This window comes from Nicotiana sylvestris, chromosome 8 (genome assembly GCF_000393655.2).
Source record: "Nicotiana sylvestris chromosome 8, ASM39365v2, whole genome shotgun sequence".
In the NCBI taxonomy this organism is placed as follows: Eukaryota; Viridiplantae; Streptophyta; class Magnoliopsida; order Solanales; family Solanaceae; genus Nicotiana; species Nicotiana sylvestris.
Genome location: NC_091064.1, coordinates 224985833 through 225011616, shown reverse-complemented (window position 1 = coordinate 225011616; position 25784 = coordinate 224985833). Strand labels below are relative to the sequence as shown.

General features: G+C 36.9%; 3 protein-coding genes across 4 annotated transcripts; all 3 read left to right on the top strand.

Annotated features, from left to right (window-relative positions):
* Nucleotides 1-3487: 3487 nt before the first annotated feature.
* LOC104211534 (photosynthetic NDH subunit of subcomplex B 3, chloroplastic) lies at nucleotides 3488-5290 on the top strand. Its single transcript, XM_009760603.2, has 6 exons — nucleotides 3488-3805; nucleotides 4155-4265; nucleotides 4387-4443; nucleotides 4737-4805; nucleotides 4946-5008; nucleotides 5088-5290. Exons 1-6 carry the CDS (start codon nucleotides 3602-3604, stop codon nucleotides 5175-5177), a joined length of 594 nt encoding a protein of 197 aa, XP_009758905.1. The 5' UTR covers nucleotides 3488-3601; the 3' UTR covers nucleotides 5178-5290.
* A 10710-nt stretch (nucleotides 5291-16000) lies between these two features.
* LOC104211229 (large ribosomal subunit protein uL11c) lies at nucleotides 16001-19543 on the top strand. Its single transcript, XM_009760252.2, has 4 exons — nucleotides 16001-16325; nucleotides 16462-16634; nucleotides 16780-16843; nucleotides 19201-19543. The coding sequence occupies exons 1-4, from the start codon at nucleotides 16118-16120 to the stop codon at nucleotides 19410-19412; spliced, it is 657 nt and encodes a 218-aa protein (XP_009758554.1). The 5' UTR covers nucleotides 16001-16117; the 3' UTR covers nucleotides 19413-19543.
* Nucleotides 19544-22862: 3319 nt separating this feature from the next.
* LOC104211228 (soluble inorganic pyrophosphatase PPA1-like) lies at nucleotides 22863-25585 on the top strand. 2 transcript variants are annotated; one of them, XM_009760250.2, is made up of 9 exons: nucleotides 22863-22992; nucleotides 23166-23286; nucleotides 23833-23861; nucleotides 24162-24227; nucleotides 24360-24467; nucleotides 24607-24672; nucleotides 24758-24878; nucleotides 24964-25045; nucleotides 25212-25585. In XM_009760250.2, exons 2-9 carry the CDS (start codon nucleotides 23172-23174, stop codon nucleotides 25252-25254), a joined length of 630 nt encoding a protein of 209 aa, XP_009758552.1. In that variant the 5' UTR covers nucleotides 22863-22992; nucleotides 23166-23171; the 3' UTR covers nucleotides 25255-25585. The 2 variants fall into 2 exon arrangements, with proteins under 2 accessions (XP_009758552.1, XP_070008929.1); XM_070152828.1 differs by lacking the exon at nucleotides 23833-23861 and having other exon boundaries at nucleotides 22872-22992.
* Nucleotides 25586-25784: the final 199 nt, after the last annotated feature.

Sequence of the window (25784 nt, the reverse complement as noted above, 5' to 3'; positions counted from 1 at the left end):
TGACCTCATCCTCCAGCTCCATGGATTCAAGGCAGATCGAACATCCCTTTACCAATTCGTTTCCACGGCGGCGGAGGAGGAGGTAATCGCGGTAGAGGAGTACGGGAACTTTGAGCTTGACGGCGGCGGTGGCGACCTCGATTGGAACGGTGACGAGGGAAGGGCAAGTGCCGTCTAATAGGAGAATGTAACTGTTGGGGTTATAGCTATTGGAATCGGCGTCGTCGTCTTCAGGAGGAGGTTTGTAGAGACCAAGGCGAGTGAGGGCAACAATGACCATGCATTTGAGATGGCACCAAACGCTAACCAAGAATGCCGCAGTCATGAATTTCGGCAATTCAATGGCATGGAAGAGGAAGCCCATCACTTCGTATACGGAGACAACTGGTCAGAAAAGGGAAGCTTAAAACAAAAGCTTTCCCCTATCAACAAATAGAGGAAAAGCACATCATTATTCCTTTGAATTTAATTTAATTATTTACTATTCATTCTAGATGCTTTTCGGGCTTCATTTGTTTGCACTTATCGGAGATCCGAATCTTAATAATTCAGACCTCAAATATTAAGCACGTTTGATTTTAAAGTTTGAATCTTAAATATTCAGATCTTAATCATTAAGTGTGTTTGTTTTTTTTACTTCAGAATCACTTAATATGTCTGAATATATCTGTATGATTAAGATATATAACAGAAACTTAATTTCATTAAAATAATATAACATATTCATTATTAACTGCCGCCATCGCCTACCATTATCAACTACCACTATGCCGCCACGACCATCTTACTCAACTACCACCACTACCCCCACAACCACCACCTCCAGCACCACCATGCCACCATCATCCTCAATAATAACCGCCATCATTATCGACCATCACCACCCACTATCCCCCACCACTTCGACCACCATCATTCTCACCCACAATCAACACTCATCCACCTCAACTACCACAACTGACCATCACATCACCATTAACAACCAAAGTCGATACCGCCCATTATTATAATCTACCACCACCCACCCACCACCTTCCTCAGTCGCAACTACTACCACCACCCGTCATTATTAACTATCACCACCCACTACCACTATCCTCAATCATAATCGACACCACTACCAATCACTACTAGCTACTAGCATGAACCACCACCATCAACCAAAACTACCACCAACCACCGTCTCTAGTCAACATTCACCCGTTAGCTATCACCACCACCAACTATCATATTTTAAAAACCTATATATTTTATTGATAGAATATTAGATTAATTAGTATTTCATTTGAATTTTATGTTTATTAATTTTCAAATAAAGATAAATTTTATACATTCAGATGTTAAAAATCAAACAATCTTAATTATTTAGTATTCAGATCTTAATACATATCTTAATATATTCAGATGTGTATTCAAATTCAGATGTCTTAATCTTAATACACATTTTGATATTCAGATGTGTATTCAGATTCAGACGTTTTAATTTTTAAAAAAAAAAAAACAAGGCCTTAGATTATAGACGATTGAAGACAAATACTGACCGCTCACATTGTATAATAAGGAAGCATTTTAATGTGTTACAAGTTTATTTTTATTTAAATTTAACAAACATAAATTTCAAAACTGATACATTTCTTCTAACGAACCGATGTCATTACATTTTGATTGAATAAACTCATTTCTAAACTTAAAGGAAATAAACAAGGAGAAATAAAGAAGATCACGATTAAGAAAAATGTTGTTGACTATCTAGTTAGTTACTAAATTAAACAAAATGGAAAATATAATTTGAATGTCCTGGTTTCACTTTATTAGATTATTAAAAAAACGAATAAAAATAGTTAGAGTTTAAACATGATGACGAAAACATGTAAGTCCCCAAATATTTGTATACATTTTAACAACAAAATATTTACACGAAAAGTATCGTGTATATTGTTTGGCGATTCTTGTTTAAACTAACTACTACTATTACTAAGCAAAAGACTCGAAACATTTTACGTATTTAAAATTATATTCTTTTATGCAGTGAAAACGATGATGACAAGAATTCATTTTACAAGAATGCCAATAACTATTATTGGCAAAGCTGTAATTACTCCGTATTACACAGAACAACTTAATTAGCAGAAATTGACAGCCCCTAAATCCCTCTAAGTTGCTCTGTTAATTTTGTCTTTATTAGGTGTTCTTTTGTCGTTTGCGGGACGATCAAAGTGAGAAATGTTGTAATTAGGAAAAGAAATACTCCATCCGTTCACTTTTATTTGGCATATATACTAATTTTTTTTTTTATTTTTACGGGAGATTGGAGCATTTGTGTATGAACTTCCAGTATATTATACCTGATATTCGTTCAATTAATATGAGTGTCATGATAAATTATATACTTCATTTATTATTTTTTAAGGAACGTGAAAAGTTAAAATATGCTGAAGTAAAAGTAAATTGAGGGAGTAGTTTAAAGAGGGTGATTCATCATTCATTGCACTGGCCGAAGATACTATGCCTACTAGTAGGAGTATATTGGATGATTGGATTATGCAACAGATCTTCTAGAAGGACAAATCAAATAAAACCAACATGTTTAATTTGGAATTTTTCTGACTCCTACGTCATTTCTCAAATTTGAATGGGTAGCCCGTGGCAGCCTTCTAGTCGGGGAGAAATTAATAAATAGCCAAATTTATAAGTGATCATTTAAAAATAGTCACAATTTTAAAAATAATTGAAATTTAGTCACTTTTTCTATAAAGATAAATCTGAACAAAAATACTGTTTAAAATTCAGAAAATACTCCAGCATAATATACTGGAGTTTCAGCATAAGTATACTGGAATTCCAGCATATTATACTGGAGTTCCAGTATAATATACCGGTCCAGTATAATATGCTGGAAGTTCATACACAAGTGTCCCAATCTCCAATATATTATGCTGGAACTTTTCGCGTGTTAGAGTTCCAATATAATATGCTGGAAGTTCATACACAGGTGCACCGATCTCCAGTATATTATGTTGGACCAATCCCTGTTGCGGCAAAATAGTACTCCTTCCATTTCAATTTATGTGAACTTATTTGACTAGGCACAGAGTTTAAGAAAAAATGAAGACTTTTTAAATTTATGGTCCTAAACAAGTCAAAAAGGGGTCCATAATATTTGTGTGGTTATAAAATCTTCTCATTAAGGATAGAATTGGAAGTTTAAGCTAAATTGTTTCCAAGTTTAGAAAGAGGTCATTCTTTTTTAGAACGGACCAAAAAGGAAATAAGTTCACATAAACTGGAACGAAGGGAGTAGCTATTTTTTAATGCAAACGCTAGCTATTTTTAAATTACCAGTCTTAAAACTGGTTGCCCGTCCAATTTTCATCCTTCTAGCTGGGAGGTTTGTAGTCCAAATTTGGGCTTTCCATTTCAGACTTCACCAATGGATAAGATAAAGGAGAGCCACCCGCAACATTTTACATAAAAAAAGAAAATACACATGGTTTCCCTATCCTTTGGGATTTATGAATGTACCACTAGCTGAGCCAGAGTGTATCTGGAAAAGTGCAACTCCTCCTTTATTTTCAATATCCATATCAATATTATTAGAAAAATGAAGGCAATTGAAATATACTCCTCTGGCGCCTTAGCTTCCGTATCTCGATCGTCTATTTTCAAAAACAAGAAGATAGCTTCTCCGAGCCTGAGTTTTGGTAGAACGAAAATCAGAGCAGTTGGTACTGTTCCAGAAAAGACAAGTGTTGTAGCACCACAGGAAGATGAAGAAGCTGCTTCTGTGAAATTTGCATTTGTCAGCGTGAGTACTACGTACTAAGTAGAATTTGTATTTGTGTTGCTAATGAATGCAAATATATAACCAATAAGGGTTGTGGTGGAGTGGTAAGTACTCCTTCATCCTTAATCAGAGGTCTCGAGTTCGAGCCCCTGGGTATGGAGTCGCCTTTGTTAGGGAGCGTTTTACCCCCAATGTGGGACTTCCCGGCGTGAATCCGGATTTAGTCGGGTCCCAATGTGGATACCGGACACCGGGTGAGAAACCAAAAAAATTACAAATATATACTTATTGAGTGAGTATTAATTAATTAATTAATTAATTAATAGTGGTGGTACATATATATATATATATATATGTATTCTTTGTTCAGTCAGTATTACTACCAGATGGGACACCAGACGTGCAGCTTCGCAAAGCTTGTGGTGGTCAAAAACTTAGAGACATAATGTTGGATGCTAATGTGGAGTTATATGGACCTTATGTATGTACATTTATATATCATCTAAACTTCATTCATTCTGTTTTTTTTCCTCGTACTTGTATTCTTTTGCACTCGTTCTTATTAATTATATATGTTTATTTTTTTTCATGAATTAATTAAGGCGAGACCTTTGCTTAATTGTGGAGGAGGAGGAACTTGTGGGACATGTTTGGTTGAGGTGAGCCATATACATACATCTCATTAGGTCGTAGATAGGAGGTCACGGGTTCGAGCCGTGGGAACAACCTCTTGCATAAATGCAGGGTAAGGCTACGTATGATAGACCCATGTGGTCCGGCCCTTTTCCGGGCTCCACTCATAACGGAAGCTTAGTGTACTGGACTACCCTTCATTAGGTCGTAGACGTTTTATTAGTTACCGGCTTGCCTTAATCTTTGATTATTATGTCCCTATATATCCCATATTGTTTTAAAGTATATATCTTATAGTACCTGTATTAATATTGATCAGGTTGTTGAAGGAAAGGAGCTACTAAACCCTCGTACTGACAAGGAGAACAATCACGAAGATTTAAAACGGGTACGAAATATTCATTTCTTAAGCAGTTTTACTACTTAACAACAGTATACTTTTTCTTTTTTATCCACACTTGTTCCATTTTATAGACATTAATTTAACATCAATTTAATTAGAATATATTGATCTGTTATATATTTCAGCATCCAAAGAATTGGAGGCTAGCTTGCCAGACAATAGTTGGTAAACCTGATTCTATAGGCATGGTATGGACTAAATATGGATATATATATTTTGATGCTTAATTATATTGGGATAATACGATCTAAAATCTCTTTTGCGCAGATGGTCATTCAACAACTTCCTGAATGGAAAGCACACGAATGGAATTACAGAGGATTACCGCCTATTCAAGAAGAAGAAGAAAAAGAATAAGCATCAATAGATACTTATCTTTATCCTGAGATGACGTTTATCTTGCTTTACAGCATTATGTGACAATTTATTCATAGCCTAATAATAGTGGAAGAATGACAATCTGCTCTTAATTGCTTTTGCGTTCAATGAACTTCATTCTGTATAAGTATAATGTTACCACCCCTTCTTTTTCTTAAAATGGACCAAGTTAAAGAAAACTTTCCCCTCTCTATTTTTCTCAGCACTAAATATTGTTGGAAATAAACCCCGTAAAAATAATATTCACGGTATTAGTGATAAATGTGGAACACTAAGTTATGGTTAAATCAACAAGAATAGAAATACAGCAATAATGACACCAAGATTTTACGTGGAAACCCTTCTGAATAAGGGAAAAAACCGCGGCCAAGAAGAGCAACTGATAACAATACAACGAGGAATTTTACACTGTGTAGTAACGAGTACAAATACTCCTAAGATCACTACAACCTCAAAAGAAAGAACACTCTTTTGCTTTTTCTACCTCACTACAATATCTCTCACACTCTATTTTTCTTCACAGACTATTTTCTTATAGTCTATGAAATACCTTGCTTTCTCTCACTCAGATGTATTGTCTGAGATTTTGGTGTGTAGAAATGAGAGTCGAAGCTCTCCTTTTATAGGCAGAACCTCACTCTCTCACGCCTACTATGTTTGACATTTTTCTCTCCTGCAGATTTACTATGCCTACCAAACTTGACTTCTTTTTCTTCTGCAGCCTACCATATTTGACAGTGCAAAAGAAAAAATGGTAGCTACCAATCAAAGAAAGAAAATTATCTTCCTTGATTTATGGGATGGACCCTACAAATCTCTCCCTCCAGTCCTATTCGCCTGAAGGAGGTAACACCATAAATTCTAGTTTGAGCGCATGCCGACAAGTTATTTGCAAAGCTCGAACTTGTCTCTTGGTACTACCTTGGTTAGCATATCCGCAGGATTTTAACTCGTGTGAATCTTTTTGACCTGTAAAGATTCATTCTCCACGTGCTCACGAATTCAATGATATCTCACATCTATATGTTTTGTTCTTGCATGGTATATGGAGTTCTTGCTCAAGTCTATTGCACTTTGACTATCACAATAGATGACATACTCCTTTTGATGTAATTTCAGCTCTTGAAGAAACCGCTTTACCCATACCATCTCCTTGCTAGCTTCTGTAGTGGCAATATACTCCACTTCAGTTGTAGAGAGTGCAACACACTTCTGCAACTTCGACTTCCATGAGATAGCTCCCCCTGAAAATGTGAACAGGTATCCCGTAGTAGATTTACGATTATCAAGATCACCTGCCATATCAGCATCCATGTAGCCCTTAAAGATTGAATAAGATCCTCCAAAACACAAGCAATCTCCTACAGTACCTCTTAGGTACCTGAGTAACCACTTGACTGCTTCCCAATGTTCCTTTCCAGGATTTTCAAGGAATCTACTAACAACACCGGCTGCATGAGCAATATCTGGTCGAGTGCATACCATTGCATACATCAAACTTCCGACGGCAGAGGAATAGGGCCATTCTCTCTTTTTCCTCCATTGTTGTAGAACACATCTTCTTGCTCAACTTCAGATGACCAGGAAGGAGTGTGCGAACCAACTTAGCACTTTTCATATTGAAGCGCTCCAGTACACGTTCTATGTACTTCTCCTGTGACAAGTAAAGCTTTCTTTCATTTCTCGAACGAGTAGTTCTCATGCCTAAAATCTGCTTAGCATGACCCAAGTCTTTCATTGCAAAAGACTTATTCAACTGTTTCTTCAACTCGTCAATCTCGGAAGCATTCCTACCCACAATCAATATATCATCCATATATAGCAAGAAGATGATAAAATCATCATCATAAAATCTTTGTACAAACACATAGTGATCTGAAGAAGTTTTCTTGTAGCCTTGCTCCCCCACAACAAACTCAAACTTCTTGTACCGCTGTCTGGGAGCTTGCTTCAATCCATATAGACTCTTCTTAAGTTTGCATACAAGATTTTCTTTACCTTTTGCTTTGAAGCCTTCAGGTTGTTCCATATAAATCTCCTCTTCTAAGTCACCGTAAAGAAAAGCAGTCTTCACATCCATCTGCTCAATCTCTAAATCAAGACTGACAGTCAAACCAAGAATTGTCCGAATGGAGGACATTTTCATGACAGGAGAAAATATTCCGTCAAAATCAATACCTTTCCTTTGATCAAATCCCTTGACAACCAATCTAGCTTTGTATCTAGGCTTCAAACTATGTTCTTCCGCTTTAACTTTGAACACCCACTTGTTTTTCAAAGCTCTCATGCCCTTAGGCAATTTCACCAACTCATAAGTATGGTTCTCATGCAGAGATTTCATCTCATCTTGCACGACTTCAATCCATTGATCCTTGTGCTCGTCTTCTATGGCCTCCGCATAATATTCAGGTTCTCCCCCATTAGTGAGTAATACATACTCATTGGGTGAATAATGGGAGGAATGAGTACGAGGTCTAGAAGACCTCCTGAGTGGAATATCTAACTCGTCCACAACTTCGTAAGTAGGAGTATCTACCTCATCAACATTAGCATTGTTATCACCATCACTATCAATATGTTGATCTGGAATGTGGTTCTGGGTATCACCATCATCATTGAGCCCACCAACGTCATTCGCATTTGTATGAGGAACTTGATCAAAATTAACTAAACGTTCAGAACTTGGAGATTTTAGCTTCTCCGCTTTGTTAATATCTTTAATGGTTTGATCCTCCACGAAGATAACATCACGGCTTCTCACGGCCTTCTTCTCAATTGGATCATATAGCCTGTAACCAAACTCATCAAGTTCATAACCAATGAAGATGCACTGCCTTGTCTTAGCATTTAATTTTGACCTCTCATCTTTAGGCACATGTACAAAAGCTTTGCAACCAAATACTTTCAAGTGGTCATAGGAAACATCCTTGACATACCAAACTCTATTTGGAACATCACTTTGAAAAGCAACCGCAGGGGATAGATTAATAACATGTGCGGCGGTCAACAAAGCCTCACCCCAAATGAAATTCGACAACTTTGCTTCAGAAAGAAAACATCTGACTCTTTCCATCAAGGTCATGTTTATCCTTTCTGCTAAACCATTAAGCTGATGAGTCTTAGGAGGAGTCTTCTGGTGTCTGATACCCTATTGCTTGCAGTATTCGTCAAATGGTCCACAATATTTACCACCGTTATCAGTACGAATTGTGACGACCCGAAGGGTCATCACCGTAGCTCTTCCTTGTTTCGCGCTTTCGAGGCCTTGAAAACCTCGCCTTTAGTTGCCTCGATTGGCGTCGTAGTTCGGGCGCGTAGCCGGAAAGTTTTGATGTTAGAATATGTGAATTATGTGAAACATTTGATGAATTTTGGTATTAATATGCATAATGTTGACTTCGGTCAACATTTTGGGTAAACGGACTCGGACCTGTGATTCGACGGTCCCGGAGGGTCCGTATAAAAATATGGGACTTGTGCGTGTGCCCGGAATCAAATTCTGAGGTCCCAAGCCCGAGAAATAAATTTTTGAAAGAAATTGTTTTTCTGAAATTTGATATGAAAATTTGAAATGAAAAAGGGGTTAGAAAATATAGGTATCGGGCTCGTATTTTGGTTCCGACGCCCGGTACAAGTCTTAAATATGTGTTAAGCACTATCTGTAAAGTTTGGCTAAAAACGGACGCCATATGACGTGTTTTGGACTAAAAATGGAGAATTTGAGTTATGAAAGTTGAAGAAAGAAAATCATGTGTTTGAGGCTTGTCCCTATGTATATGATGTTATTTTGGCGATTTGATCGCACGAGTAAGTCCGTAAGATATTTTTAAGGTTGTGTGCATGTTTGGTTTGGAGTCCCGAGGGCTCGGGTGAGTTTTGAATGGGGCCCGAAAGGTCTTAGACTTAGAAAAAAAATATATACAAGTTCAGATGTTGCAGGCCCAGCGCGACTGCGGCCATTTCCGCGCGGTCCGCGCTAGCAGCCACGCGGCCGCGGTGCTTTTCTGTGCGGTCCGCGTGGTGGGGTTCAGAGGGTCGACCAGCGCGGCCGCGCACTAAATCAGTGCAGTCCGCGCCGGGTGGGTTCAGAGAGAGCCCACTTCTCCCCTCCCTCGGCGCGGCCGCGGTGCATTTCTGTGCGGTCCCCGCCAGCCCCCAGAAAAATGTATAAATTCGGAATTTTTAGTCATTTTTCCACTATCCAAAAATCCAAAACCTAAGAGGTGATTTTTCAAATAACTTTTCTTCTTCAAAACGATTGGTAAATGATTTCTAACTTAATTTCTTTATTCCTTAATATCTTTTAACATAATTTCAACTTCAAATCAAAGATTTTCATGGGGAAAATTGGGTGTTTTGGGTAAAACCTAGGTTTTCTACAAATTGAGAAGTTGGACCTCAATTTGGGGTCCGATTTAAAAACAAATCATATATTTGGATTCATGAGGGAATGAGTAACCGGGTTTTGGTCCGAACCTCGAGTTTCGACCACGTGGGTCCGGGGGTATTTTTGACCTTTTTGGGAAAAACCTTGAAAAATCTATTTTCATGCATTGGGGATGATTCATTTAGTAATTATTAATGTGATTAAGTAACTTATGACTAGATTCGAGCGGATTGGTGGTGGAATCAAGAGGTAAAGCTATACTAGAAGCGTGAGTTGAGTTTGGAGCATTCGAGGTAAGTGTTTGTTCTAACTTTGGCTTGAGGGAATAGGATTAGGATGATATTTGCTACTTGCTAATGTGGAGTACGGTGTATAGGCATGGTGACGGTTATCTATGCACCGGAGTCTAGCATGACCGTGAGTCTTGATTGCTTTTAATTCGAATAATGTGACACAAGCTCCTTGTTTATTTGATGAGTTTCATATAATGTGAACGGTTGAGGTAAAATTGTGATTGGTGTACTTTTGGAGCGTTAGCTCGAACATGAATGTGTTAGTTGAGGAAGAATGGATTTAAAAAGGAGAATGTGTTGTGAATACTCCCTTGCCGGGATGTGTAGACTGATATATATATTCTCCCTTGTCGGGATATTTTGGGCTGTTAGCTGTACCCTTGCCGGGTTAAAGGTATTGAGTTGTTATTCTCCCTGAAGGGGTCTACTATATGAAGTCAGATATTATGAACTATATTATGGGATCGTGTGACACGCCGTCCACTTATATATGATATTATGGGATCGTGTGGCACGCCATTCACTTATATATGATATTATGGGATCGTGTGGCACGCCGTCCACTTATATATGATATTATGGGATCATGTGGCACGCCGTCCACTTATATATATAATATTATGGGATCGTGTGGCACGCCGTCCACTTATATATGATATTATGGGATCGTGTGGCACGCCGTCCACTTATATATGATATTATGGGATCGTGTGACACGCCGTCCACTTATATATGATATTATGGGATCGTGTGGCACGCCGTCCACTTATATATGATATTATGGGATCGTGTGGCATGCCGTCCACTTAAATATGATATTATGGGATCGTGTGGCACACCGTCCACTTATATATCATGGGAACCGGAGTCTCTTCTGCTTATTTCCGATATTTCATTTTTATCTGTTACTCCCCGATAGCATGTCCCCTCCAGTTTTACTTTGTACTATCTTTTTATTGTTTTCTTGCACTTGTTGTATATATATATGTACAGGTTAATCGTGGTAGGTACTGTCTAGCCTCGTCACTACTTCATCGGGGTTAGGCCAGGCACTTACCAGCACATGGGGTCGGTTGTGCTGATGCTACATTCTGTGTATTTTTGTGCACAGATCAGGGAGCAGCTTACGGACCACAGCAGTAGGATTTCTGGGAGCTGTCTTCAGTCCAGGGACTCTCGAGGTAGCCTAGCCGGCGTTCGCAGGCCGAAGTCCCTTTCCATGCTTTTCTTTTGTTCATCTTGTATCAGACAACCATGATGTATTTCCTTTCAGACATTGTTTGTAGTATTTTGTAGTAGTCCGTGAGCTAGTGACACCAGGCCTTGGGTAGTGATGTGTATTAAATTTCCGCACTTTTGGTTTTCAGTTGCTTTAGATTTAAAGTCTTCGCTTAAATTTTGTCTCGTTTATTATATTGTTTGAAAGAAAGCAGTAAAGGTGTTTTAAATATTTGGCTTGCCTAGCTCCGATAGTAGGCGCCATCACGACACCCGATGGTGGGAAATCCGGGCCATGACACGAATACACTCAGTTTCTTTCCAATTTCTCTTTCAGCTGAAGCCTGAAACTGCTTAAAGACACCCAACACTTGGTCTTTAGTCTTCAAGATGTAGACCCAAGGTTTCCTTGAGCAATCATCAATAAAGGTAGCAAAATAAAGTGCACCACCCAAAGTCCTTGTCTTCATTGGACCACATAAATCTGAATGCACCAACTCAAGCAACTCTGTCTTTCTTGAAGGAGGATGAAACTGGAAAGAAACTTTTTTTTTGTTTTCCAGCCAAGTAGTGCTCACATTTTTCTAATTTTTCACTTTCAAAATTTGATAACAATTTCTTCTTGGCCAAAACATTTAGTCATTTCTCGCTAATGTGGCTAAGCCTCTTATGTCATAACGTTGAAGAGCTATTGCTCTCAACGACATTCACCATATCAACACAGGTAGATGCCGTAGTACAGTATAAACCACGACATTTTTTCCCACGAGCCACAATCATGGAACCCTTAGTGAGCTTCCACTTTCCAGCACCATTGGTACTGACATATTCCTCATCATCCAAAATACCAACAGAGATCAAGTGCATGTTTCACATTGTTTAAAACTAGTTTAGTTCCAATACTAGTTTCCCAACAAATCGTTCCAACACTAGCCACCCTAGATACAGTCTCATTATCCATACTCAAAGTTCCAAAGTCACCCTGAGTATAGGATGAGAAAAATTTCTTCCTTGATGTCACATGAGATGCGGCACCACTGTCCACAACCCAGCTTGACTCATCACAAGCAATTTTTATCAGATCCGCATCAAGGACAATAAAAAGATCTTCTGTAGTGACTGTGGCCACACGATTGCCTTCTTCTTTCTGTTCTTCCTTGTCTCTATTCTCCCTTTTCAAAATCTGGCAGAACTTCTTTGTGTGCCCTTTCTTCCCGCAATGATAACACTCAATATCTTTAAGTCTGCTTCTGGATTTGCTTATATTATGTTCTCTATTTTGAGAACCCCGATTCTTACTTCCCCCTAGAGTCAGTCACCAAGACATATGATGAGGAGGAACCTTGAGATTTTCTTCTCATCTCTTCATTTAACAGACTGCTCTTGGCAAGATTCATAAAGATCACACCGTCCGGAGCAGAGTTTGATAATGAAGTTCTAAGAATTTCCCAAGAATCTGGTAGGGAACCAAGTAGAAACACGCCTTGAATTTCTTCATCAAATTTAATGCCCATAGCAGATAACTGGTTCATGATCTCCTGAAAATTATTCAGATGATCTGTCATCGCGGAACCATCATGGTATTTTAAACCCAACATCTGCTTTATCAGAAACATCTTGTTGTTTCCAGTTTTCTTAGCATACAAACTTTCAAGGTGCTCCCATAGGGTCCGAGCATGTGTTTTCCCAGAAATATGGTTCAAAACATTATCGTCATCCCACTGTCTAATAAAGCCGCAAACCTTCCTGTGTAACAAATTCCACTCTTCATCTGATTTATTATCAGGCTTTATAGTGGCGAAGACAGGTTGATGAAAATTCTTGACATAGAGCAAATCTTCCATTTTGCCCTTCCAAATGACATAATTTGTGCCATTTAAAGTAACCATTCTACTAGTGTTAGTTTCCATCGTTTATCACAAATACAAATACTATTTATTAGGTGACCAAAGTAATTTTTTTCTGATGTGAAAGTTCAGACTGTGCTGCAACCACAGAGCATACTCAAACAGAACCTTGGCTCTGATACCACTTGTTGGAAATAAACCCCGTAAAAATAATATTTATGGTATTAGTGATAAACGCAGAACACTAAGTTATGGTTAAATCAACAAGAATAGAAATGCAGCAATAATGACACCAAGATTTTACGTGAAAACCCTTCTGAATAATGGAAAAAACCACGGCCAAGAAGAGCAACGGATATCACTAAAGCGAGGAATTTTACACTGTGTAATAACGAGTACAAATATTTCTAAGACCACTACACCCTCAAAAGAAAGAACATTTTTTTGCTTTTTCCACCTCACTACAATATCTCTCACACTATATTTTTCTTCACAGACTATTTTCTTATAGTCTATGGAATACCTTGCTTTCTCTTACTCAGATGTATTGTCTGAGATTTTGGTGTGTAGAAATGAGAGCCGAAACTCTCCTTTTATAGGCAGAACCTCACTCTCTCACGCCTACTACGATTGACATTTCTCTCTCCTGCAGATTTACTATGCCTACCAAACTTGACTTCTTTTTCTTCTGCAGCCTACCATATTTGACAGTGCAAAAGAAAAAATGGTAGCTGCCAATCAGAAGAAGAAAATTATCTTCCTTGATTTATGGGATGTACCCCACAAATATTAGGACTACATACTTAATTCAAATAAGCAAAAGTTTATAACCAAAATTTTAGTTAATTATAATTTCGTTCAATATGAAATCTATTAAAATATGATGTAAAACTAGACAACCAACAAAGAGATAAAGTCCAATGCGAGCACAACAAAATAGCAGAAGAGATAGATTGACAAAAGGTTGAAGCGTACAGTCTAATACAAAAAAATAAAAATGTATTGTTTGAATACGTGAATGCAGAATTTAACTACTAATATAAATACAAAATTTACAAATATGTCGAAGAAAATTCCACTATTAATACAAATAAGGATATAAAATTCAATTGTTAATACAATAACATTTTGCTCATAAAGAAAGAGAACCAGAAATCCGTAATTTTATAACTGCTGCTCGAACAAGACAATTTTTTGATGATGAAACCTGGAACTGGAGCTTCTTTTATAGAAGTATTTGCATATAAACTTGTGTAAAATTTTATTAAAAAATAAAGACTCTCAAACCAAAAAAAAGTTCAAAGAGCTCGTTTTTACTTAATATATTTATGAGAAAATCACTTGTCAAAAAGTTATACCAAAACTTTCCTAGTGTGTTTCAAAATTTTATTAACTAAAAAAACTTTTCAAGTGTAGAATTTTAATACTCCTAAATCTGAATGTATTTGGAAGTACCGATACTTCCCTAGTGTGTATAAATTAGTCAAAAATTTATTAACTGAAAAAAACCGTCCTAAATCTAAAGGGAGAAATTTAATGATGCTCCTAAATAAAATGGTGTTGAACATATTTCCTACTGTGTAATTAACGAAAAGCACTCCTAATGTATGCGCTTGAAATTCTAAAACCAAAAGGAACTGAAAAATTAGTGTTATAAATGTTAGAAAATTAATTAAATGGTTATCCGTAAATAGTAGAGAATTAATTAAATGACTACTCCTAAATAATAAAAAATTAATCAAATGATTATTTTATTTAATGTGAACTCTATTTTAAAATGACAAAAAACGCTAACGATATTTTGTTAAGGAATTTTATGCTTTTAATACTATATATATATATATATATATATATATATATAAGGGTGATTTGCATAAATATAATCATTTAATGCAAATTATGCAACTGTTTAAGTTTTGTCGTCATTTAAAAAGAATTCAAAAAAAATAGCTTCACAGCAGAACTTGGCAGCAAAATTAATCAACCAGAGAAGACGAATGATGAGGAGAAGCTCTTGCCGGCCGGTGTCTATATTTGCACTACTTTTATCATTTGTTCATTAGTATATCTCTTTCCCTCGTTGTAGTGCAAGAGTATGTTTTGGTGGTTACAACGAGCGGAAGAAGGCGGCCTAAAAAGTATTGGGGAAAATTGATAAGGCAGGAAATGACATTGCTTCAAATTACCGTGAACATGATCCTAGACAGAAAGTTGTGGAGGTCGAGCATTAAGGTTGTAAGTTAGGAGGTAGTTGTGCATATTTCTACGGCGCTCCATAGTGAGGCTAGTATGTTAGGATTTAGTCTTAGACTGCTAGTGATTAATGTTGAGTTCATACCACTATTTCCTTTCTTTTAGTGCCGGGTTTTATCTACTGGTTATTATTTTATTTTTCATCTATTTTCTGGTTCTTATAATTCTGTTATTTTTTCTATGGGTTAATGATGGTACTGATATATTACCTATTTCCGTTTTCTTGAGCCGATGGTCTATCAGAAATAACCTCTCTATCCCTCGGGATAGGGGTAAGATATGCGTATGTACTACCCTCCCCAGACCCTACTAGTGAGATTTTACTGGGTTGAATTAAAAAATAGCCAGATTTACAAGTGGTTATTCAAAAATAGCCACAGTTTCAAAAGTAATCGAAATTTACCCACTTTTTATGTAAAGATAAATCTGAACGAAAATATTGTTCAAAATCCGGAAAAATACTTCAGCATAATATACTAGTCCAGCATAACATACTGAAGTTTGGAGCACCGATGCTCCAATCTCCAGTATATTATACTGGAGCCAGCAAAGTATACCGGTCCAGCATAATATGCTGGAAGTTCATACACAGGTGCACCGAACTCCAGTATATTATACTGGACCGGTCTCTGTTGCAGCAAAATAGTGGTTATTTTTTAATGACTTGACAACGCTGACTATTTTTGAATGACCAGTCCGAAAACTGGCTAGACCGTGCTATTTAAACTTGTTGGAGTGCAAGAGTATGTTGGGCCCTTGGACTCTAAACAAGACCCAGCCCAACTGTAGGATGTTAGCAGAGAGGCCCAAATAGGAATCTGGCTACAGATAGGAGAAGGTACCACTACCAAGCAGTGTTATCCACTTCTCTCTCTCGTTCTCATTTCTTCTTCTTCTTCTGTTACAAATTCTTGGTTAGAAATGGCGTCTTTATCAACTTGTAATCATTCAGGGAAACTCTCTTCCTCGTTTTCACCTTCATCCCTCAATTTATCTTCATTCCAACGCGTCTCCGTTCAGTTCCTTCAAACCCACAACAAAAACACTTGTTCCCTTCCTTCCACTCCAAGGCCCCTCACTGTCATTTCCATGGCTCCCCCTAAGCCTGGTGGTGGTAAAGCCAAGAAAGGTACTCCACTATTTACTTTCCTACTGCCACTCTTTTTTTTTTTTTTTTTCATTTGGGTCTTGCCAAATTGTTGCTACTTATCATAAGGAAAAAGAAAAATTCAATCTTTACTGAACTTTATTGAATATTTTGACAGTGACTGGTATTATAAAGCTGGCTCTGGAGGCAGGGAAGGCAACACCGGCTCCACCTGTGGGGCCGGCCTTGGGTTCCAAGGGTGTTAACATTATGGCCTTCTGTAAGGATTACAATGCCAGAACTGCTGATAAAGCTGGTTATGTCATTCCCGTCGAAATCACCGTTTATGATGTCTGTTACTTTCCCTTCATAATCTCTGCAGTATTTTTTAATGTCTATATATATATATATGGGGCAGTGAACATAATTTTTGAGAATTAAAGATTATCCCTTTTAACGTTTGTATCTGATTATATATGGTGTTCATGTTTTGCAGGATAGAAGCTTCACTTTTGTCTTGAAGACCCCACCTGCTTCTGTTTTGCTGCTCAAGGCTGCAGGTACCCTCACTTTGCTTCTTCCAACTCCTCTAATAGTATAATTTATTCAGACATTGTCCTATAATGTGATTGCATCAACTACTGAGGAACCCTTCCATCCCCTCTGATAGATGCTTTCTGCTAATTGTTTCACCATTTTGAATTCTCATAACTCGCTGCAGATATTTCATTGAATTCATTTTCAGCCTCAACTACTTTAATTTTGGCGATTTAACACTTTAACTCCACATGCTTTACTACTAAGGTTTAGTTTAGAGGGAAGTCAGGATGCCTAAAAGATTCTCCACTTTTCGTTTAGAGTTAGTGGAAGAGATGAATTCCGTTTAGCTTGCACACGGATATAGCCACATAGGCACGTTGTCGTCAACCTAGTGAAGACCGTAAGAAAGGACAGAATAATGCGCATGGACAGTTGATCACTTGATCTGCTGATAAGTGCCGCCAAATAGTCTTGACATATGTCCTTCAAAGTCTTATTATTAGAGATAATATGCTCAAGGACTTCGCGGTTAGTCGAGGTGGCTACTCTGGGGTCGAATCAATGTGCAATATCAAGTGTCTTCTCAAGCTAGTTTTGGATGAGGCCATCATATCCTGGCCTATTACTACCACACCCTTGCTTGTTGTCCTCAACTTCAATTATCGTGGCTGCATTTTACATATGACCACTGGATCTCTATGTACAAGGGCAACTAGTGGACCTGTCTGCCAGAAGTCCCTAAATATTTGATCCCAATTCGAGATCATGAAACTCGTAAAATCTGCTTTAGCTCAATAGACTATAGACTGTAAGTCTGAAGATTACTATTAGAAAAAGTCTATAGTCTACAGACATGGGATTTTATGACAGCAAGGAAGATGAAGGGATATAATCTATGTTGCTCGTACTCTCCAAAAATGTGGCAGGATATGTATCGGATCCTCCAAAAGTAGTGCGTTTTTTAAGAATTCGACATGGGTGCGACTACATTTCGCAGAGTCCGCGCAACATAGGATATAATTGGCCGGAAACGGTTAAACGCCTCCTGTGCACTTTCTAAACAAATAACGCCCTTGAAGTCAACTCAATATACTACCCCATGATCTTGGCTTGATTCGGGTATTTGAACAGGTGTTGGTCGATAACAGGTAAATGCCTCACTGTGCACTTTGTAAACAAAAGACGCCCTCGAAGACTACAACTTGATATACTATCCTATGATTTTCCCTCCTTCCATAGTATTTTGGTTTTTATAGTAGGATATAGACATGTAGTTTTAATAATATACCAGATGGCAAACTCTCTTCTTTGGTTTCCCATGTTGCTCTGTTAGATGGTTGGGGGAGGAAAGAAAAAAAAAATTGAAATCTCAATTAGAAAAACCGTGACTCTCACTCTCTCTCTGGTTGGAGAATGACAGACCCGTCGAAAATTTTTATGTTTTGGCTGCAGTTCTCTACTTATACTTCTATGATCAACCAAAACAGGCAGTAGATTTAAACATTTGGTGTTAGGATTGACAACATCATTTCCGAATTAACCTATTCCATTGGGAATCCTAAGAATGCAATCCCACTATGTGGAGTATCCTTGTTTCACCGAACTATAAAGATCATGAAATGAACCCCTGGTTTCTTGGATAAGCACTATTCTTTTGGTTACAGTTGATTATGGTAACATGAAAGGTAGTAATATTTAAAGTTGATAGCAGTGGGTGAATAAGTTTGGTGATCTCTTCAAGTGTAATTGGACAACTTGAAGAGAAAATGTTTGAATTCATTAGCTTGTTCTAATCGGTCTTTATTGCATACAAGGGATATGCCCCTCCTTTTGTATATTGGGAACAACTACACCCCCCATCCCCACCCCTCGTGTTCTTTTTTTCCTTCCTTTTTTTCAGGAAAAATGGCACTACTTAGTGCTTGATCATCTTGATGAATAAGATCCTTACTTATCCCAAAAAGAAAAAGTATAGTTACACAATTGGAAGTCAGGTGTCCACTCAAAGTAGTACATATTGTAGATGTGAACTTGTGCTTCTGTACTTACTCTATCTTGAAGAGTATCATGTTTGAAGGCAAGCCTTGACGTAACTGGTAAGGTTGCTGTTATGTGACCCGGAGGTCACGGGTTCGAGCCGTGGAAACGGCCTCTTGCAGAAATGCAGGGTAAGGCTGCGTATAATAGACCCATGTGGTCCGGCTCTTTCCGGAAACCCACGCATAGCGGGAGCTTAGTGCACTAGGCTGCCTTTTTACCCTGTTTGTTATAGCCTAAATGTTGTTTTCCTGTGGTTGCATACTGAGATTTTTGGTTAGTTATGGAAGATGTAAATCTGTGAGGACACTAATGGAGTAATATTTTTGTAACTTTGTAGGAGTGGAAAAAGGTTCAAAGGACCCACAGAGGGAGAAAGTGGGGAAAATAACTATTGATCAATTGAAAACAATTGCTCAAGAGAAGTTGCCAGATCTTAATTGTACTACAATTGAATCTGCAATGAGGATTATAGCTGGCACTGCAGCAAATATGGGAATTGACATTGACCCTCCGGTTCTTCAACCTAAAAAGAAAGAACTTATATACTAGTTTTGCCTTTTTCTATTACCTTGTAATTTTCCCCGGTTCTTTGAGCACCAACATTAGCCAGCCTTGTATTGATTAGAAGCAATAACATTCTCATTATTTATCACTAGACTGGTGAAGTTGAGTTGTGGGCACATCTTGCTTTTGTCACTTTTAAGCTTAAGTGCATATTACTTTACAAAATGAGAAAGCTAATACATTCTTCAATAAGAGAAGATAAATCGTGGTATATTTCATTTGTGCGTATGTCATAATGTTTTTTTTTTTGTTTGGATCAAAAAGATTGTAGTCTATCGCTACATTATAAATATTATAACCTCTTTTTTTTTTTTCCAAAAATAGTTCCTAGGATGTTTGCACATATTGTTTTATTGGCAAATACCGGAGGAACTACCAAAAAATTTGTTGTTGTTTTATTCATCTTGATTGCTTCCTTGACCAGCTTATTCGCCACCCTATTGGCTTCCCTGTAGGTGTGATTTACTGGAGGATGCCCCAGTGCTGTACCGCTGTTAGGAGTGACCTGCATTCACATATATAGTTTCGTAAATCAGATTGCCCTTATTGATATTGTGTATTACCTCAGTTGAATCTATGTTAACCTCCAAAGACATGAAGTTGTTTGAGGCTGCCATTCTTAGTCCTTGCATTAGAGCTGTTAGTTCAGAGTATAGAATGTTGGTGTAATTTATTTTCACCATAAATTCCATCACCAATCCCCATAGCTGCTTCGGATTACTCCTCCTAATTCACCTATCAACTCATTTTGAAAGGTTGCCCCGTCTGTGTTGAGTTTATAATGGCCTCTCCTAGCAAGGATGCGACTTGATATATAAGACCTTAGTAGGTATGTCATAATGCTTGACTTCTATCTTTAAATGTAAGTTGTTAAAAATTTGGCGTTATTGTAATGTATTGTAAATAGGACATAACAACCTAATATATTGGAGAATTATGAATATAGCAATTAGAGGTGTACATGGGTTGGGTTGGTTCGGATTTTACAATTACCATACCAAACCAATTGTGTCGGGTTATTAAATCTAAAGACCAAATCAAACCAATAAAACTCGGGTTTTTCAATCTCGATTTTTCTCGGGTTTTCTCGGGTTTTCGGATTTTTTCCCGGTAAAATCTTCGTAGAACAAAACATATAACTTGTGTTCAAAAATTTTCTTTAATCCTAGTAAGACACAACTATATAAAGTATTTTCCAAGAAAATAATACAAAATATGAGATGTGTCATGGCTTATCTTAAAATATTCAACAATAAAGACAATAAAATTATTTAATATAAATATTGCTAATTAAAGATTCATAATAAAAATAAACATAATCTAAAAGTACTAAGTCATGCTAATATAAGTAGAGTAATAAGGGAGTATTAATTACATGACTAAATGCTAAATAAAAAATAAAAATAGGTGATGCATTTTTATTTAAATTATTGCAAAACAAAAAATAGATATTCAATACATTCCCGTTTGCAGTATTGAATTGAATGTCTTTTGTTAGCATTAATATTGATTTGATTTTGGTTTGAGCTTTTGTTAGCATTATTTAATTTACTAATATTAATGACTATAAAACTTATTGAAACATTCAAAAGTTCTAAGTCAACCTTGAAATAATATCTTAAAAGATAAAATTATGAAATTTTTAAGAAATATTTATAAATTACATCACAATAAGTATACATATATTAAATATATCTAAAATTCTTATATATGTAATATCGGTTGGTTTAGTTTGACTCGAATTATTGTATTAATGCGATTTGTCGATTTCCTTTATACACCTCTAATAACAATATAACCTTTGATTTTTCGGACCGGTTAAAATGGTCAAACAAGGAGAGGACTTTCTGCTTGGCAATGGTAAACGTTGTTCCATGTCATTGACACGTCGAAACTTTATTAATCGTATAGATATATGTTTTAGAGTTATCCTGTCAAAATAATAAATTACTCCTAGTAGATTGTAAGAAATAGAAAAATGAGTGCCTAAAAGTCAACATGTCTGGCTGGAAATGAAAAATTGAGAACAAAGAAAGAAGAGGAATTCAAGGGGGTATCTCTACCGCTGTCTACGCGTTCGAAACGAGCTTAAGCACTACTTCCTCCGGTACAAAATAAGTAATTTTTAGGGTGTTTTTACACAGATTAAAAAATTCGCCTTTTAACAATAATGGGCAATGAAATTGACCATATTAACCTTTACTATCTCACATAAATACTCCTAACACATACTCCAACACTACTTACTTCAAGGACAATATAGGAAAAAAATAATTAATTCATTCTTGAAATCTGAAAAAAATCACTTATTTTGGACCATAAAAAAAAGGTCAAAAAATCACTTATTTTGGACTGAAAAAAGTACTAATTTAGTCTGGGACGTGATTGCAATTATGAAAATATAAGACACCTAAGATATGAGGTGTGACGGTCATCATGCACTTTGATTTATTTAAAGATCATGTACTAGTGCTTTAGATGCGATCTTTTTTCCTTTTTAATGTGGTTAGTTAGTATGGGAACTATATAAGAAATAGTAAAAAAAATTTGCATCCAGTATTTACACCAGCAAATAAATGCATGATATATGTTCCGTATATAATCTACTTTTTACTTTTTCCGATTTACAATAAGTGATCTTTTTGCCTTTTTTGTGGTCCAAAATAAGTGATTTTTTAAGATTTCAAGAATGAATTAATTATTTTTTTTCCTACATTGACCTTGAAGTAAATAGTGTTGGAATATGTGCTAGAAGTTTTATGTGAAGAGATAGTAAAGATTAATATGGTCAATTTCATTGTTAATTAATGTTAAAAGATGTATTTCTTAATCTGTACGAAAACAGTCAAAAAATCACTTATTGTGGATCGGAAGGAGTACTTAATTATGATTAAGTGATATGCATATGCACTTTAAATTGCGATTGTCATGGTTAAACTGCTTTGTTTGGTGTAAACATTGGGTGCGAGTAAGTATTTACCGAAATGGAATTAAATACTACTCCTACTAACCACTGTATTTGCAAGGTTCTTTTTTTTTTCTTTTTCCTTTTCTACTTTAGTTTGCAGGTTCATATGGCTTTGAAAACAACAACAACAACAACCCAGCAGAGACTGTTTGTACGCAGTGGGGTCTGGGGAGGGTAGTGTATACGCAGAATTTACCCTACATTAGGGTAGAAAGACTATTTCCAAATAGAAACCCGACATACTTCCCTCCAAGAACTTCTCACCTTACTCTTGGGAAGACTCGAACTCACAACCTCTCAGTTGTAAGTGGAGCAACCCCTGTCTTTCAGATGGCTTTGAAAAATGGTAGGTGAAGTAGAAAATTCAAGAAATACAAGTATACTTAATGCATGTTTATGAAGAAGGAATTAAAGGCAGAAGGAAAAGGAGGGCCTTAAATATTGAAGTTTTAAGAGGAAAAGGAATCGGTCTTCTCCCCCGCCCCGCGTGGAAAGCTGTCTTGTTTCACCTAATAGGGCGCTGCGCTATATATACACAGAGTAGCACCCACAAATATCATTCAATTCTCTCATTTTCTTCATTTCCATCAATCCAAGGTACGTAACATGCATTCTGAATTTGTGAGCTTTTCAATTTTCTACTATTCGGAAAGCTATTATAGCTTTTATTTTTCGGATCGATTTTAGTTATGTGTTGAGCGATTTCTCCTCCATCATCATGTACTACTTGTCCATTATTTTGATTTTTTCTTCAATTTCAAATTTACCAGGTAAAAATGAGTGATGATCAGGTATCCCAACATAGACGCGCCCCTCGCTTGAATGAGAGGATCCTCTCATCATTGTCCAGGAGGTCTGTTGCTGCTCATCCTTGGCACGATCTCGAGATTGGTAGCTTCCTCATCCCTACTCGATCTCTTTCATTCTTCACTAATTTCACTATCACATACATACATCTGATTAGGGCTGTCAAATTTGGCCCAAGCCCAAATGACCTGCCCAACCTGCCCAAGGTTGGGTTGGTTATTGACCCGCCCATTTATTGAACTTAGCTCATCTTGACCCAACCCATCTCAACCCAATTAAAGTTGGGCTAATTTTTAGCCCAAATTGATCCATGAGTAAGTTTGTCAAAATATCTTAGAAATAATTTTATTTTTTTGTTTAATATTTTAAGTATGACCATAACAAAAGCAAAAAAGCCTTATTTAGTAATTATACAATTTATAAGAAAATAACACATATTAATTAAAGTTTAATAAGAGTTGGGCGGGTTGGATTATGACCCGAATTTTAATCCATTTTGACCCAACCCATCTTAGCCCAAGTAACTTGACCCGCCCAATTATTGACTCAACCTATTTTGACCCGCCCAAAATTAACCCAATCTGCCCATTTGACACCCCTACATCTGATCATTCCTTTTGTGTTATGCAGGACCTGAAGCTCCAAAGGTTTTCAATGTTGTAAGTATAGTTGTTGATATACAAGCACGAAATGTTAGCTCAAATGATGTCTGAATAACTGCAATTACCTAGGAGAAAATTTGCACCTATTTGTATTCCTATTCAGCATAGGAAAACTATTTTAATGATTAGATTCGTAATTTCTCCAATTGTAACCTTGATTGTTGCCATCTGTCAATGAGATCGGATTGTTGGGAACAACATAGCAGAGTAAAAGAAAAATGGCAATATTGTTATCTTTGTTATTTAAACACTTCTTTTGGTAGTCCCGTGGCTTACTTACTAGCTTCATCCTTACAGGTCATTGAGATTTCAAAAGGTAGTAAAGTCAAATACGAGCTTGACAAGAAAACTGGTCTCATTAAGGTATGATACAATGATCCAACCTATAAGGTTGAATTAAGCAATACTGTTACATGGTCAATGACATTGCCTTGTCATTCTTGTTTTGTTTCAAAGAGACACATAATCAATCTCCCTTCTACCGTCTATATTCAGGTTGATCGTGTCCTATACTCATCAATGGTGTACCCCCAGAACTATGGCTTCATTCCTCGGACATTATGTGAAGATAATGACCCCATGGATGTACTAGTCCTAATGCAGGTAAGCCAGTGAGAGATGAATGCCTTTCCATACAAAATCTTAAACAGTATAATGTTAGTTACTGGTGTTTTCGTCCAATCTAATCCGCAACAAAGTATCTTCTACAGACTAATTGAATTGAATTTGTTTTCTTCAACAGGAGCCTGTCCTCCCAGGTTGTTTCCTTCGAGCTAGGGCCATAGGTCTGATGCCTATGATTGATCAGGTTCCTATTACTTTATGTCTCAGGTTGGACCTTTATTATCAAGTCCTAATGATAAAGGAATGACAGAATTTCTTCATCTATCCAGGGTGAGAAGGATGATAAAATAATTGCCGTGTGCGCTGATGATCCAGAGTATCGCCACTACACTGATATCAACCAGCTTGCCCCTCACCGCCTGGCAGAAATCCGCCGCTTCTTTGAAGACTGTATCCTCTTCATCTTTTTAATTTGCTCCTCCTATTAATTTTCTAGCAAAATTTGTACAAGTATAATTTTCTTAATTGTCACTAGATAAGAAGCTTGAGAACAAGGAGGTTGCTGTTAACGAGTTCCTGCCTCCAAATACTGCTGTCGATGCCATCCAGTACTCCATGTATGATCTAAATATGATGTTTAAACATGGTTTTTACTAATCTCAGTGACGTCTGCTTTTGACTCTTTTATGCTGATTTGGGATGTACAAACGCTTGATAATATAGTACTTTGAGCCAATGTTGTGTTTAAAAGATTTTAACGTTTGTATTGTTACTTTCGTGCAGGGACCTTTATGCTGAATACATATTACAGACACTGAGAAAGTAATTGGATGTATTATGGAGCATTCTGCCAAAGTTTTAATTGGTATTATTGAAAGTGAGACTGTTGGAAGTCATTGGAATGATTTAGCTACCGTTTTGCTGAGGATCATCCTCTGCTGCAGCTAGATTGTTGTGTTTTCTTTTCATATTTTTTTAATATTTGTTTTTGACAATTTGCTGGGAAAGGGGGGGTTAATATGTTATTTCGGAATTAACACATTCGATATAATTCATTTGGGACATGAACACAATGTTTGTACTTCTTGCTGGGGCTGGTAAAGTCCATCTCGATTACTTGGTAAGGTTGAAGTCCATAAAACCTAATTGATCCACAAGATATCTCGATCCTAACCATTTCCAAAAATACAACAAATATCTTATGCTGAATAAAAATATGACGATAAAGCAGTGTTATATTTAGTTAGTTGGCTCCCAGGGTCTCTCGGCAGATATTGCCCCCTGTGAGGCTTAATAGAAAACCAATATATCGCAATCAATAGGACTTGGAACAGCTTTTTGGCAGTATACTCTAGA

Excerpts from the sequence above, each read along its gene's own strand:
- LOC104211229 (XM_009760252.2), top strand. The coding sequence starts at position 16,118 with ATGGCGTCTTTATCAACTTGTAATCATTCAGGGAAACTCTCTTCCTCG. Across the intron at positions 16,635-16,779 it reads TCGAAATCACCGTTTATGAT|GATAGAAGCTTCACTTTTGT; the intron begins GTCTGTTACTTT and ends CATGTTTTGCAG. Across the intron at positions 16,844-19,200 it reads TTTGCTGCTCAAGGCTGCAG|GAGTGGAAAAAGGTTCAAAG; the intron begins GTACCCTCACTT and ends GTAACTTTGTAG.
- LOC104211228 (XM_009760250.2), top strand. The coding sequence starts at position 23,172 with ATGAGTGATGATCAGGTATCCCAACATAGACGCGCCCCTCGCTTGAAT. Across the intron at positions 23,862-24,161 it reads CTCCAAAGGTTTTCAATGTT|GTCATTGAGATTTCAAAAGG; the intron begins GTAAGTATAGTT and ends TCATCCTTACAG. Across the intron at positions 24,228-24,359 it reads AGAAAACTGGTCTCATTAAG|GTTGATCGTGTCCTATACTC; the intron begins GTATGATACAAT and ends GTCTATATTCAG.
- LOC104211534 (XM_009760603.2), top strand. The coding sequence starts at position 3,602 with ATGAAGGCAATTGAAATATACTCCTCTGGCGCCTTAGCTTCCGTATCT. Across the intron at positions 3,806-4,154 it reads TGAAATTTGCATTTGTCAGC|TCAGTATTACTACCAGATGG; the intron begins GTGAGTACTACG and ends TTCTTTGTTCAG. Across the intron at positions 5,009-5,087 it reads AACCTGATTCTATAGGCATG|ATGGTCATTCAACAACTTCC; the intron begins GTATGGACTAAA and ends TCTTTTGCGCAG.